General features: G+C 33.6%; 1 protein-coding gene across 2 annotated transcripts in view; it reads right to left on the reverse strand.

Moving 5' to 3' along the window:
• ARFGEF1 (ARF guanine nucleotide exchange factor 1) overlaps positions 1–12832 on the reverse strand; it is a 66940-nt gene that overhangs the window by 11352 nt on the left and 42756 nt on the right. Inside the window, exons 18-30 of one of the 2 annotated variants that reach the window (XR_014492321.1) lie at positions 12652–12823; positions 11311–11462; positions 9707–9835; positions 8180–8338; positions 6940–7090; positions 5552–5642; positions 5182–5222; positions 4908–5077; positions 4070–4221; positions 3465–3637; positions 2774–2934; positions 2339–2458; positions 848–977 (exon numbers count right to left, since the gene is read on the reverse strand). Coding sequence is in view for 1 of the 2 variants with exons in the window: in XM_083361199.1 (XP_083217325.1) it covers positions 848–977; positions 2328–2458; positions 2774–2934; positions 3465–3637; positions 4070–4221; positions 4908–5077; positions 5182–5222; positions 5552–5642; positions 6940–7090; positions 8180–8338; positions 9707–9835; positions 11311–11462; positions 12652–12823 (1812 nt within the window). In the remaining variant the exon portion in view is untranslated. Of the gene's footprint in view, positions 1–847; positions 978–2327; positions 2459–2773; positions 2935–3464; positions 3638–4069; positions 4222–4907; positions 5078–5181; positions 5223–5551; positions 5643–6939; positions 7091–8179; positions 8339–9706; positions 9836–11310; positions 11463–12651; positions 12824–12832 lie in introns of both variants that reach the window. The other variant, XM_083361199.1, reaches the window with a different exon arrangement.

A 12832-nucleotide genomic window follows, 5' to 3' on the forward strand; every position in this document is an offset into this window, starting at 1 on the left:
CCACAAGAACTTTGCTGTTAAGTTGGTAGACAAAGCAGGGAAGTGTGAGCCAATTAGTATTTTCTAATACTATATACTTTCAGGATATTTTTGGTTCAGAGAAAAATATAAGCAGTTATGAAGTTTCAGACTTAATTGGAATGATCAACCTCATATAGAGATAATTTTGCTAGTACAGTTTTAAATTTTAATTTTAACTTAATGTAAATTATAATTTCTATTAAATGCACAGCTACTACAATGGGATAGTTACACATGGAAGTTTTGCCAAATAATAATCATCCAATTGTAAAATATAATACTACATTTATGAAAACAATCAAGAGGGCATTTTCAGTATCTCTTCAAAATATCATTTTTATCAAATTCCAGCTCAACACTTTAGCCAACTTTTAACTGACATGGCCCAACAATAAAAGTCAACATCTCTGCACCACTGGTATTTGTTAACTTGGTCCGTCTTTTAAATTTAATTCCTTTTAAAGTCTTCTCATGCTAAAAGAGGTGTTAAAAGATCCTGATGATTCCTTTTGCCTGATATTCTTAAAAATATTGGTTGCATGAGTTGCATCATAATAGAAGGAAACAGTAATTACACAAGAATTAACATAATGTAGAAAGTGACAATTTAATCTACAAAAAGCTTTAGTACATGACTATGTTCTCAAAATTGTTCATTATGCAGAAAAGACTTTATATAAAGTATGCCAATAAAAATAGCATGAAGTAGAATTAAAAAATGGATATCATACAGACAGTTCTCTGCTCAGCTTATGGGTATAAAATGTAATCTGAACATAAAGATGTAACGGTAGTAAAATATGAACTACTCTCAGGTTATTTTTACCTCTGTTTGTTGTTCTGGTAACTTCATATTGTCAAATATTCGGAAGACTATCCGAAATAAATCCTGCCACCAATGCTTTTCATATGTGTGACCATATGTTTTCATTATTTCAAACATAACTGTTAAACCTCTGAAATAAAAATGAATGTTAAGAATTACCAACTAGATCTTTCAGCTCTTACTTTTAAATTATTGTTAAACATAAACAGTTACACTCAGAATAGATAGGCAAATATCTTACAGGTAATATTTTACCGTCATAAGTCAAGGACTCCCTATAAACAACTCTATATAACCTTTTAGAAACAATAATTACAAAAAAAGAAGCAGCTCAAAATTTCAAAAGCCTGATAGAAGCATTTTATGTGGGCAAGACTGAGTCATTCAGTATAAAATTCAGGTCATATATGAAACTTTCTCTAATGAAAGTTAGAACAATGTATTGGATTCTTGTATGCAATCCACAAAAATATTAGTAGTTAATATACTCATAGAAACTACGCAATCATTCAAGCATTTTCTATCACAATTATCAGACTTCTAGTAAAGTGATTATTATATATAGTTCTTATGAATTTGGATCCATATATCTTTGTCTAAGTCAACTATAATTTTCTGTGCAATTTTGAGAATTGGACCTGTTCTCTCACTACACATAGGTTATTGCTGAGTTGGCAACATTTCTATTCTAAAATATTATGTGCAAAGGGAATTGGAAAGAGAATGAAAGTTTATAATCATGGGTTGATTAAGTTTTAGTAGTGGATTTCTCAAATCCCAATTACTGTCCACTTCATAATGTGCTACTTGTATTTTGGTTTGAGTTGCTTACATTGCTGCTTAAATGCCACATGCATGAGAACATGCTGCTTCAGAAATTTAGCTTTTTAGATTAAATTATGAAATATACCTTAATGATTCTCCGGCAGTCTGATTATATTAGCTTGTTCAATGTGTTGTCTGCTACCATCTCTAGTTTTAAAGTACTATTGCATAATTTAGGTTTAGACTTAAATATAAAGATAAGGCTTTTTTATATAAACAGCTAGACAACCAGACTTGCGTATCATATACAGTAACAAAATTAAATACTAAATTCTCATCCACACATTTCTCTTCCTCTCTCTCCATCTCTCTCTCTCTCCCTCAGATATTCAATAGAGTTCCAACAATATACTAAAGTAAAAATGGCCTTAAAGCAAATACGTGAACGATTATGATTATCAGTGTTATTGTAGGGAAAATATAAGAAGAAAGGAGTGTTAGGCATGCCTACCACCTTGAGTTACTTATAAATAATGGTGAGATAAAAAGCTAATAAATTTGGCATGTATTCACATTATTTTGTTTCTTTGCAGTCTCTTGCTGACAGATTCGTTTTAACAAATGTGGCGATAACAATATCTCATCTAGCGCTTTCTAGGAGCTTACAACTAAAATGTACACTTTATAATGTCGAATGACAAATATGGATTGTTACCTGGTTCTTACATCTAATTTGCATCTATTGATAATACAGGACAGCTCAAAGAGAATTGGAAACCAGCCTCTCACCCACACCCTGTCTTCTGGAGCGACATTCATATCATCACTAGTGTATTCTCTGAAAGCCTTTAAAAATAAAGATAAGTTTATAACATTAATTCTCTTTAGTTGTAGCATTTTTATATGGATAGACAACATGGTCCAAACTTTACGCACAAGAAGTTTATTTCTAAACATAGAAGTATGATGGACCAGACTGACAAATTAAGGGGAAAAAAATAGAAGTTTACACAACAGAAGTTTTCAAAACAGATTTTATTATTTCATGGAGAATTCAAACACATATGCCATCTTATAATTTGCTGAAATTTAGTTTTCAGTACAGAATGTAATCAACATCTGGCACATGTAAATAATATTCTGACACAGAATAAACTGTACCTGAGGTCTTTCTGATACATATTTTGCACAATGGCGAATGAGGCGAATAGCTTCCATACTTGTGTCAGGAAAAGCTGCATTGCATGCAAATTCAGACAAGCATTTCACTGCATCCTGGAAGGAATCTATGGTTGCTGGGAAATGTTTTTCAAACACAATTGCTAAAAGAAAAAACATGTGTAATGTTCTAAATGTTCATTTTTAAGGCAAGATGTCATCACTACTACAGCAAAATAATGATATATTGATAGCATTTAAAATAAAGCTAAGAAGTCAAATATCAATAAACATAAATATTATTTTTAAATTCCATTAAAACTAAAAATTATTATTGTGCTTTTGAGTCAGCACTGACTCTTAGCTACTGCCTGGACAAGTCTCTGGAGTATTCCCTCCGCCCATCCCACCTCACTGGATTGTTGTTGTGGGGAAAAAGAGGACTGTTATATATGTTCTTTGCCTGAGTTACTTAAAGTAATAAAGACAGGATAAAAATCCAATCAGTAAATAAATTTTGGAGAATGATTGGTCCAAGGTCCAATTGTGCCTAAGGCAGTGGAAGTATCCATGGTCCCAGTTTCTAGCCACATGCCTTAATCAGTACACCAAACTGGCTCTAAAGTTAACCCCCCCCCCCAACAAAATATTATAACTCTTGGGAATATTCTATAAATTATATATTATTACTCACTGACAATGTGGCCGGTAGTCTGAAATGCCAGGTCCACTATACTTTCGTCCTGATCAGATGCAGCCAAATGAAAAACTGAGAAAATGTTCTTCCAGCCTGATCGTATATTGGCTGCTTGGGAATTTACCATCTGGGCTATGCAACGGACAACCATGTCACGAATGGTCGGTGATCTAAAATAAATTTCACAAATACATACATTTACTGGTTAAAATTGACTTAGTTCTAGTACTTTGATGTAATCTGCAGCAACTTGTTTTTTTCTACTTTTGTATGAAAAAAGTCAAATGTGCTTCTAATATAAATATTTTAAATTTAATTAGTATTGAGAATAGAATAGAATAGAATAGAATAGAATAGAATAGAATAGAATAGAATAGAATAGAATAGAATAGAATAGAATACAGCACAACTAGAGCTGGAAGATGATAGACTATTTCTTCCTCTTTTATTTTCAGTATTCCAAGTTATCTAAACAATATATCATTTTAATTACTACTATACAATATATTGAATCAAATACATGAAGAATTATAACAGTATAACAAAAAAGAAAAAATAAGATTCAATTCCATGTGTTTAGATTCCAGAATGATTTTAAATACCTATTTTTCTTCATGATGTGTTCAAATGGTCTTAAGAAATCCTTTTGGAATCGGAAATTAGCAAGCTCCCCTTTTTCTAAGAACTTCATTGATAATTGCCTTAAGGAATCTACGGCAAAAATAGCTACATCTTCATTGGGATTACAGCCAACCTAGCAAAGTCAAATTAGAAAGCATAAAGATATACAATGTTATCTATAAAAACCTACTGTAATAAAAGCAACCTACATGTTAAATCTACATTTGAAGAAAACACTACAAAATTATTTTAAATTTCAAAATGTTTAGTATTTCTTTCTAGCAATAATGTTTAGTAGAATAATTTTATTGCTGTCTGAAATTTCAGTATGTAATTGCAGTTCACAATGCAGCAACCCACATCCTAAAAGGGACAGGAAGGGTTAGCATAATATGGATACTACACTAGGCACACTGATTGTCAATACGATTCTATGCCCAACTGAAAGTGTTTGTTTTCTTATATATAAAGTTGTTTCCTCCCAATTTGAGATAGCCTGTACAGGTACAGCCTAATAATGAAGATCTCTACCCTTTATGAACTGAAGAGGGTGGGTGCTCTTTTTTGATGGCAAACCCATGTCACAGAACAATTTTCATGAGGAGCAGAGCCTCCAACTCTGCTTAGCTCTTGTAGGACACTAAACATCTTTCTGTTCCAGTGGGCTCAGACTGCTAGTGTAGATGGACTCCTATGAAGATAGTATGTTTTGATTATTTGATTTCTTGGTTAGCTTCATTTTTGGTTATATCTGTTGGATCTGAGGGTCAATTAAAAGGTAATAAAAATAAGGATAATATATAATAAACTCTGACATACCTTATTGAAATGATCTCCAATAACTTCCCATATTCTAGACCACTGTAGCCTTATTCGTCCCATGTTATAGTAAGAAATCTCTACTATTTTTTGTAGGCTGAACATCCGGGGATGAGTTGCAGACAACAATTCATCCATAGAAACAGCACAAAGCCATCTGACAAAATCCACTGTTGAATCCAAACACAATCTACTTACTATTATTTTCAAAATGTCAATTAAATCAGTCTTTATTACAGAATTTATGTTCCCCCATATCTAAATTAATACTCACCAATAGCATTTCCATCTAGTCTGGTAGATCCTGTAAATATTCTGCCAAATAAACAAAATTGTGCAATAATTTTTTGTGATATGTTTTCTTTAGTACAAATTAGGTTACAAAAGAGTTCTACCAGTTATGAAGTGAATATTACAATTTCTACCTCTGAAAATAGGTTTGGAGTTAAAAGAAACATGAAGAGATAAGAATATTTTCATTTCCCATTTTCATAAGCATGCAAACATAAACCACCCAAACGGCTTAATTTTATTTCCTTTTAATTTTTTTACAATGCTTTATAAAAATAACTATGCTACCACTTGTACTAATGAATAAAGAATACTATTTTCTATATAGCAAGTTCTGATACTAGATAAATTACCTGTCTACAGCAACAACAACACTTTGTGAACTAGTTTCTCCAATAGATTCTTGAATACTTGCAATCTGCTTCCAGTCCATATTTCCTCCAACTATAAAACACATCAAAAAAAGAATATGGTTTGTGAGAGAAAAATGACTCTGTAAATAATTAAAGGTATGTTTACTAACATTAATAAAATAACATTGACAAAATGACTGCTACCCAAAAATTGTTTACCAAAGAGAAGATGCATTTGAAGATGCACGTTAATCCTACATCGTCTATTAACTGCGAGATGCAGCTACCTCACTATACTATGAATAAAGACTAAAAGGATATATTGAACTTATTTCCATCTAATTTATCATTATTTAAAACGTAAACACTAGCAGAGCTGAAGAAATGAGTCACTGATGGAAAATAAATAGACTGATCAATGATACAGTTTTTGCACTCTATCAAATAAAGGTATTTCCATTGCTGATCTATCTGGGTGAAGAATACCCTTAGTCACAAGAGCAAAAAATAATAGAATCAGAATGACAGAATTATGTTTTACACCAATGCGACTAATTGTCTTAAGTAAGGGGAATTATGCCAGTCATCACCCACACTAATTAAAGATCTTCTGTTCTTTGCAGTGATACAGGGACCCACTATGCTATGAAGTTTTAGAAGATAAACAATTCCATTCAGCATTGAAACTCCCAGCAATATATTAAAGTTTTCTGTGAAATACAGTGCTTGGGTTGAGGAAAAGTTCAGCCTGCAAACAGGGAACTTTGTCCAAGGTTGATGCGTAAGAATCTAAAACATGACCGTACGCAGTTTGTTAGAAGTTGATAATGTGCTTGGTGCTTGGACTACATAATATAATTTAACAGCAGAGGAGAATAAAAGCATGCAGTTATTCCATCTATGTCTAAAAATGATTTCTTCATGAGATATGTACATTACTTTTTACCAAACACTTTTCATATTATGGAGATGTTCCTACATAATCCCAAATAATTTTTACCTGAACATTTTGTTTGTTCAATTTTTCCTCAGTACTTCCTAATAGTATCAGCTATTGAATTACTTTAGTGGATTAAAGCTAAACTGTACATGCAAAGGACATGTCGTTTTTGAACTAGTATATATACACTGGCTCCTATTCAGCCTTTTCTAAATAAAACCTGGACATGGAGATTCCAGCAATATTTCCCTCCAGGTATAGAACTAAAATAAGATGCCAATAAATAAAGCTATTTAGAGATTAAAAACACACATTTTTAAGTGTCATAATTTTTCCACGTTTTATTTTTTTCAAAGAAAATGCACTGACATATCTATGTCAAAAATAGGTATTATATATATTGTTAAAGGAATTATTCCACTCAATAATTAGTATTTACAATACGTACCAAGTCCCAGGCTTGCAAATTCGTCAGAAGCCTGATCCTTTGTTCCTATAAATGAACCTTCTCGGCCTCTCACAGTCCCAGATATGTAACGTGGTTTTACTCCAGTACCTATTAATTGTGCTAGTTCAAGCTGGCTGATGCATTTCAAAATCTTGAATTAAGAAAAGAATGCTACAAATTAACTAAACAATCCACAAAGGCCCATATTTTAGAAATAATTTTACTACAACCTAAAACCATTATAGGTAGTTCTCAGTTAACAACAATAATTGGAACCAAAATTTCTGTTGCTGAGCTATGCGGTCATAAGGTGTGATGTCACATGACCTTATTGTTTAGCGATGGTAATCCTGGCAACACCTACTGTCTTCATTAAATGAGGATAGCAAGTAATTACTTGCGATCCTCATTTAATGAAGACAGTCGGTGGTTTTCAAGCAGGTGGTTTTCAAGCAGGCTGGCAGGCAGATAAGGCATGGTATAAGAATGGCAGGGCCACGATTAGCTGTTGCTGAGCAGGGGAGGGGAGGGTCTATGAATGGCTTGCAAGGCTCGATGTGAGCATGTTGGGGCCTGGGGTGGCTGTTGCCAGGCAGGCATATGAGAGTGGTCCATGAATGTGGTGGGGCTGGTGTGTGTGTGTGTGTGTGTGTGTGTGTGTGTGTGTGTGTGTGAGAGAGAGAGAGAGAGAGAGAGAGAGAGAGAGAGAGAGAGAATGGTTGAGTGGCCTGTGTGGTGCAATGCAAGAGCAGCAGGGCCAGGGTGGCTGTTGTCGGGCCAAAGAGGGTGTGACGAACTTACTGGAGCCACCTGCGACCTTCCCAGACAGTTTCCCCACTGACTTTGCTTGTAGGAAGGCAGCATGGAAGGTTGCAAACGACAATGATGTGATCCTGGAAATATCATAAGTGTGAAACAGATTCCAAGTGTCTAGATTGCAGTCATGTGACTGAGGGGGTGCTGTTTTGCATGGAATCTCAAGGTCTCTTTTTTCAGCATTGTCATAACTTTGAATAATTGTTAAACAAATATTCAGTAAACAAGGATTAGCTGTAGTTAACCGTCGTCCAGTTTCCTTATGGGGTATGCTTTCCAATATGCAATATTAAGCAAAACTATGACAGTAGTGTAATCTTACGTAATTTTATTAATTTTATGTAATTTAAATTTTACAATAGATGTTGCCTTGAATATTACATAATTTCAATTACTATATATATATTTGAAAAGATAAATCTACCTCGTGCCAAGAATTTCCCAAATAATTTCCATCCGTATGAGCCACAGTAATTAGCGTTTTAATTGTATCGATATTCTTCTGCTTCATTTCAGTAATACCAGAACTCACAGTAAGTAAAGTAAATCTTGCTAGTGCTTGGACATAAGCATCCCTCTCAAGCTATAGGAAGAAAGAAATAATCTGTTTCTGTTTGATAGTACCTATTCCATGTTATAATTTTTAAATATAATAGTTCTGCACACATAGAAATGAAAGTAAATACTAAAGCAATCAAATTAAGAAAAATGGATGAACTAAAACTGGCTGTTCACTTATTATACTCAAATGCACTATACATAGTACTTGTGTCATGGCCACAACTGAACCCAAAATTTCTGTTGCTAAGCAAGACAGTTGCTAAGTGAGTTTTGCCCCGTTTTATCACCTTCCATGCCACAGCTGTTAAGCGAATCACTGAAGTTACTAAATTAGAACCATGGCTGTTAAGTGAATCTGATTTCCTCATCGACTTTGCTTGTCAGGTCACAAAAGGTGACATTCTGTGCATCCATATAATGCTGGTATGGATTTCACTTAGAAGGTAAAGATTTCCCCTGTCCAGTCGTGTCTAACTTTAGGGGGCTGTGTTCATCTCCGTTTCTTAGCTAAGGGAGCCAGCATTGTCTGCAGATGCTTTTGTGGTCATGTGGCTGGCATGATTATGAGGACCCAGATTGTTGGGGGCAATTAAGCTGACTTTGTAATAATGCCGCTTGGGGTGTGTGTGAAAGCCCTAATAAGCAGGCATATACATAGAATGAAGGCTACTGCTAAGCTTGTAAGCCGCCCTGAGTCTTCGGAGAAGGGCGGGATATAAATGGAATAAAATAAAATAAATAAAAAATTATATGCCAAGGTGCAGAGAACACTGTTCCCTTCCCATCAAATTGGTACCTATTTATCTACTTGCATTCACATGCTTTTGAATTGCTAGGCTGGCTGGGGCAAGTAATGGAAGCTCACCCTATCTCATGGTGCTCAGGTCTCAAATAAGCCCAGTATCTTTAACTGCTGAGCCACCATGCCCCCATATGTTTTCACTTACATCAGATTATGGGGAAAATAAGCTTCTTCAAAAGCTGTATCTGAGCAATTCTTTAAAAAATACAATGCACATTTATTGTGTACTTATTAAAATAACAATTTCAAAATTTTTACAGCTAATAAAATAAACAGTAATATGTTTAACAGGACATTTTTTTCCTTTAGTAAAAATGTAAGAAAACTTGAATTAATTTCAAAATTAAGTTTCGAATACCACTTTCCATTTGGTCTATTATGAGGAATATAGTTATTTTAGTAAGTGGAAACAATACAGAACTATGCTGTTGCCTAAATTTAACTACGTTATTACTTTGAAGTTGGTACACGTAATTTATTTGAAATTGGAAATTAAAGATTGCTTTCAATTTGCAAAATTACTTTTAATACTGCTTACTATTTTTAGAACCAATACTTGTTCTATGAAATTTTAATATTTAGTATTACCTGGATAGTGAAAATGCACGCTATCCTGATTGCACATCGAATTCCTTCCAGGCAAAGAGAGGCAACTTCTGTGTCATCACAATCTTGCAAACCCACACTGAATGCAGCTAGGAATGGTGTCCAGGCTAACTAAAATACAGAATTTAAAAAATGGTATGTCACATTTTAATATTCAACAAAATATATAAAGCTAAGTATGGAAATGACATAATTTGCACTTTCTTTCACTTTTAATATATATTCTATTCAGCCATATTTTCTGTTTTTTTTTATCTCATGCAATTTATTTATTTGATTTACTATTTCTTATTCTTTTTCTGGGCTAAGCATTATGCTATTTACCGCAAAAGAGAATAGTGAGATGGCTATTGATATATACTCTTATTCACAGACGTTAATGGTGATTATGTGAGGTCTCTCATTCATTGAATTCCTAAAAGGGTTCTGTAAAATAAACTGGCTGCTAGTGACCTTCATATAACAAATGAATATTTGTAAAAGGGTATTCCCAGTCTTGATTCAATATCCTATTCATTGCAAAACTCATAGCTTAAATTGCTATTTTCTTCTGCATAAGAAAAAAAAGAAATATGTTTACTGACTCAAATAAAAAAGTAGAGTGTTAGGGTTTTATTATATCTTGTTACACAATTTGCCACTCCTTTGCAGGCATAAAATATCTCTTTCATCACTACTAGAATGACTGACACTTGTTTTCCTGGTGATTTTTCACAGTGAATTGGAAGTTGGAAGTGATTGAATGACAAGAAAAATCAACATGTGCTCAAAAGCTTAGAATAGTGATGAGTATCCTTACTATTACAATAGTTAGAGGACATCTCTAAGTAATTGATTAGTTAACAGATGGAATTTTGCTCCCAAACTCACTATTTCATAATCAAAACCAATTTAGTAATATGAAAAAGATTTAGAGAAGTAATGAGCTCTTAGCCAGGCCATGATGAGAACGTCTCACCCAGTGCACATGCTTAGAGATTCATATATCTGTGCACGTGAGTGTGTCTGTGTGTTTGTATGAATAAATGTAAGCTTCTTTAACTCATATTATTAAAAAATACAATCTAACTCATATTATCTAACTTTATAATACTGTTAACACATTTTGATTTGCCTAAAATTGTAATACTAACATTATTAGAAAAGTGATTAAGAAACCAAAAAGATCTATTCTTCAGATGATTTGATTTGATTTTATTCAAAGAGCCTTGGTGGAGCAGTGTGCTAATGCCTCCTTAAGTAACACCAGCTGCCTGCAATTAGTGCAGATTCGAGTTCCACCAGGCTCAAGGTTGACTCGGCCTTCCATCCTTCCGAGGTAGGTAAAATGAGGACCCAGATTGTTGGGGGCAATAAGCTGACTTTGTAAAAATGCCGCTGGGGGGGGGGGGGGAAAGCCCTAATAAGCAGGCATATACATAGAATGAAGGCTATTGCTAAGCACATTGATTTGTGCTTCTTAGATTGTAAGCCGCCCTGAGTCTTCAGAGAAGGGCGGGATATAAATGGGATTAAAAAAATAAAAATAAAAAATGTTAACTTCCCCATATGAAACATGGAAGAATGAGAAACTTGAAAACACTTACCTTGAACATGGGCCTTACATGTTCCAAGTGTGTTGCACTTGTAAAAGGAGCCTGAACATGGCTTACTGCTTCCATCAAAGCTTTAGCTGTTTTAGCCATTTGCTCCATTTCTAAATTATAAAGTAGTCTTCTCTGCTTTTCACTAGGTACATCTGTAAGCAAATTATTCTAATGAAATTATTCACCATCCACATCACAAAGAATATTCACATCCAAATACTTTAAAGATAATCTTTTGTCATAAACTACATTAAATATTTTTCTATTTGAATTTGTATGTAACATTCTTTTGGTAGCTATTTATGTTATAAATAATCAAAGAAGCTGTTCTTGAATATGTGGAGACTTCAATTGATACAACTTGCAGTGGCCTAAGTAGTTATCAGTATATCAAGGTTTGCCCATGTAAGATTACTACTACTGGGTTGGCTGCCAGTTAGTTTCTGGACGAGATTAAGGTCATCAGTTCCAATCATCACAGCATCCCTGCAGTCTCTTGATCATAATCTTGGCTTCTGGTTTGTGATTACAATGTTGCACCAAGCCATGGTAGCATGATTGCTATTTTTGATGTTCCCTTTTGGCTTCTCACACCAAAGGTCAATGGGGAAGCCATCAGGAAGTCAGAAAATCTGGTCACATAAGTTCCTCACTTAATAACCTACATGGTCTTTCCTTAACAATGGCAATCAGATCGCCACCACTACCTTCTCTAAGTGGTGTGGTCATTGAACTTACAACTGAGCACTTAGCAATGGCAATTCCAGTCCCAATAGCCATCTTAAACCGAGTACTACTTGTAATAACTTTAAAAAATAAATTAAGAGATACCTTATATGTATTTAAAACTATGCTCATTACAAACTTATTACAAAACATACGGTTCTTGATAAATGAATGAAGGACAAATTTGTAACTCTTAACAAAATTGTGCATTTCTCTAGAAACCATCTATCCAAATTTTTCTATTTTAACGTGCAAATGAAAAGACAGTGTTTGCAATATGAACTGTCTCAAATTTAATGTAAGAAAAGATCAAGTATTTAAAATATATGTTTGTCTCTGTAATTAAGTATCTAAATTAGGTTTAAAGATCAAAACTAAGACATTTAGCTATTAAGTTGAATGTATATAATAATATCTATCTGAAAGCTGTGTGTTATTTAAATTGTTTTCGTAAACTACAAAGTAAAAGAGATATAGTAGATCAATACATTTAGCATATATTTGCATGATATAAGAATATGCATCTTCAGACAGTTTTATTAGATTACAGCTATCAAAAAGAAAACAGAAAACCAACAATTATCCTGTGAATTATAGTCTTCTACAGATACTTACTTTGTTTATTTGTTTTTGTGGGTATTGTTAGTTCTTTTGTTTCCTTCATTGAGATCTTCTTTCCTGCTATTTCATTATAAATAGCTGACAGATATTCTTCAGGGAGATCCTTACTATCATTAATACCTCTGTTCATCTTAATGTATTGTTCTTTGGTCATTTTATTCTTTACCTAAAAGTT

This window comes from Vipera ursinii, assembly GCF_947247035.1.
Source record: "Vipera ursinii genome assembly, chromosome: 3".
Lineage (NCBI taxonomy): Eukaryota > Metazoa > Chordata > Lepidosauria > Squamata > Viperidae > Vipera > Vipera ursinii.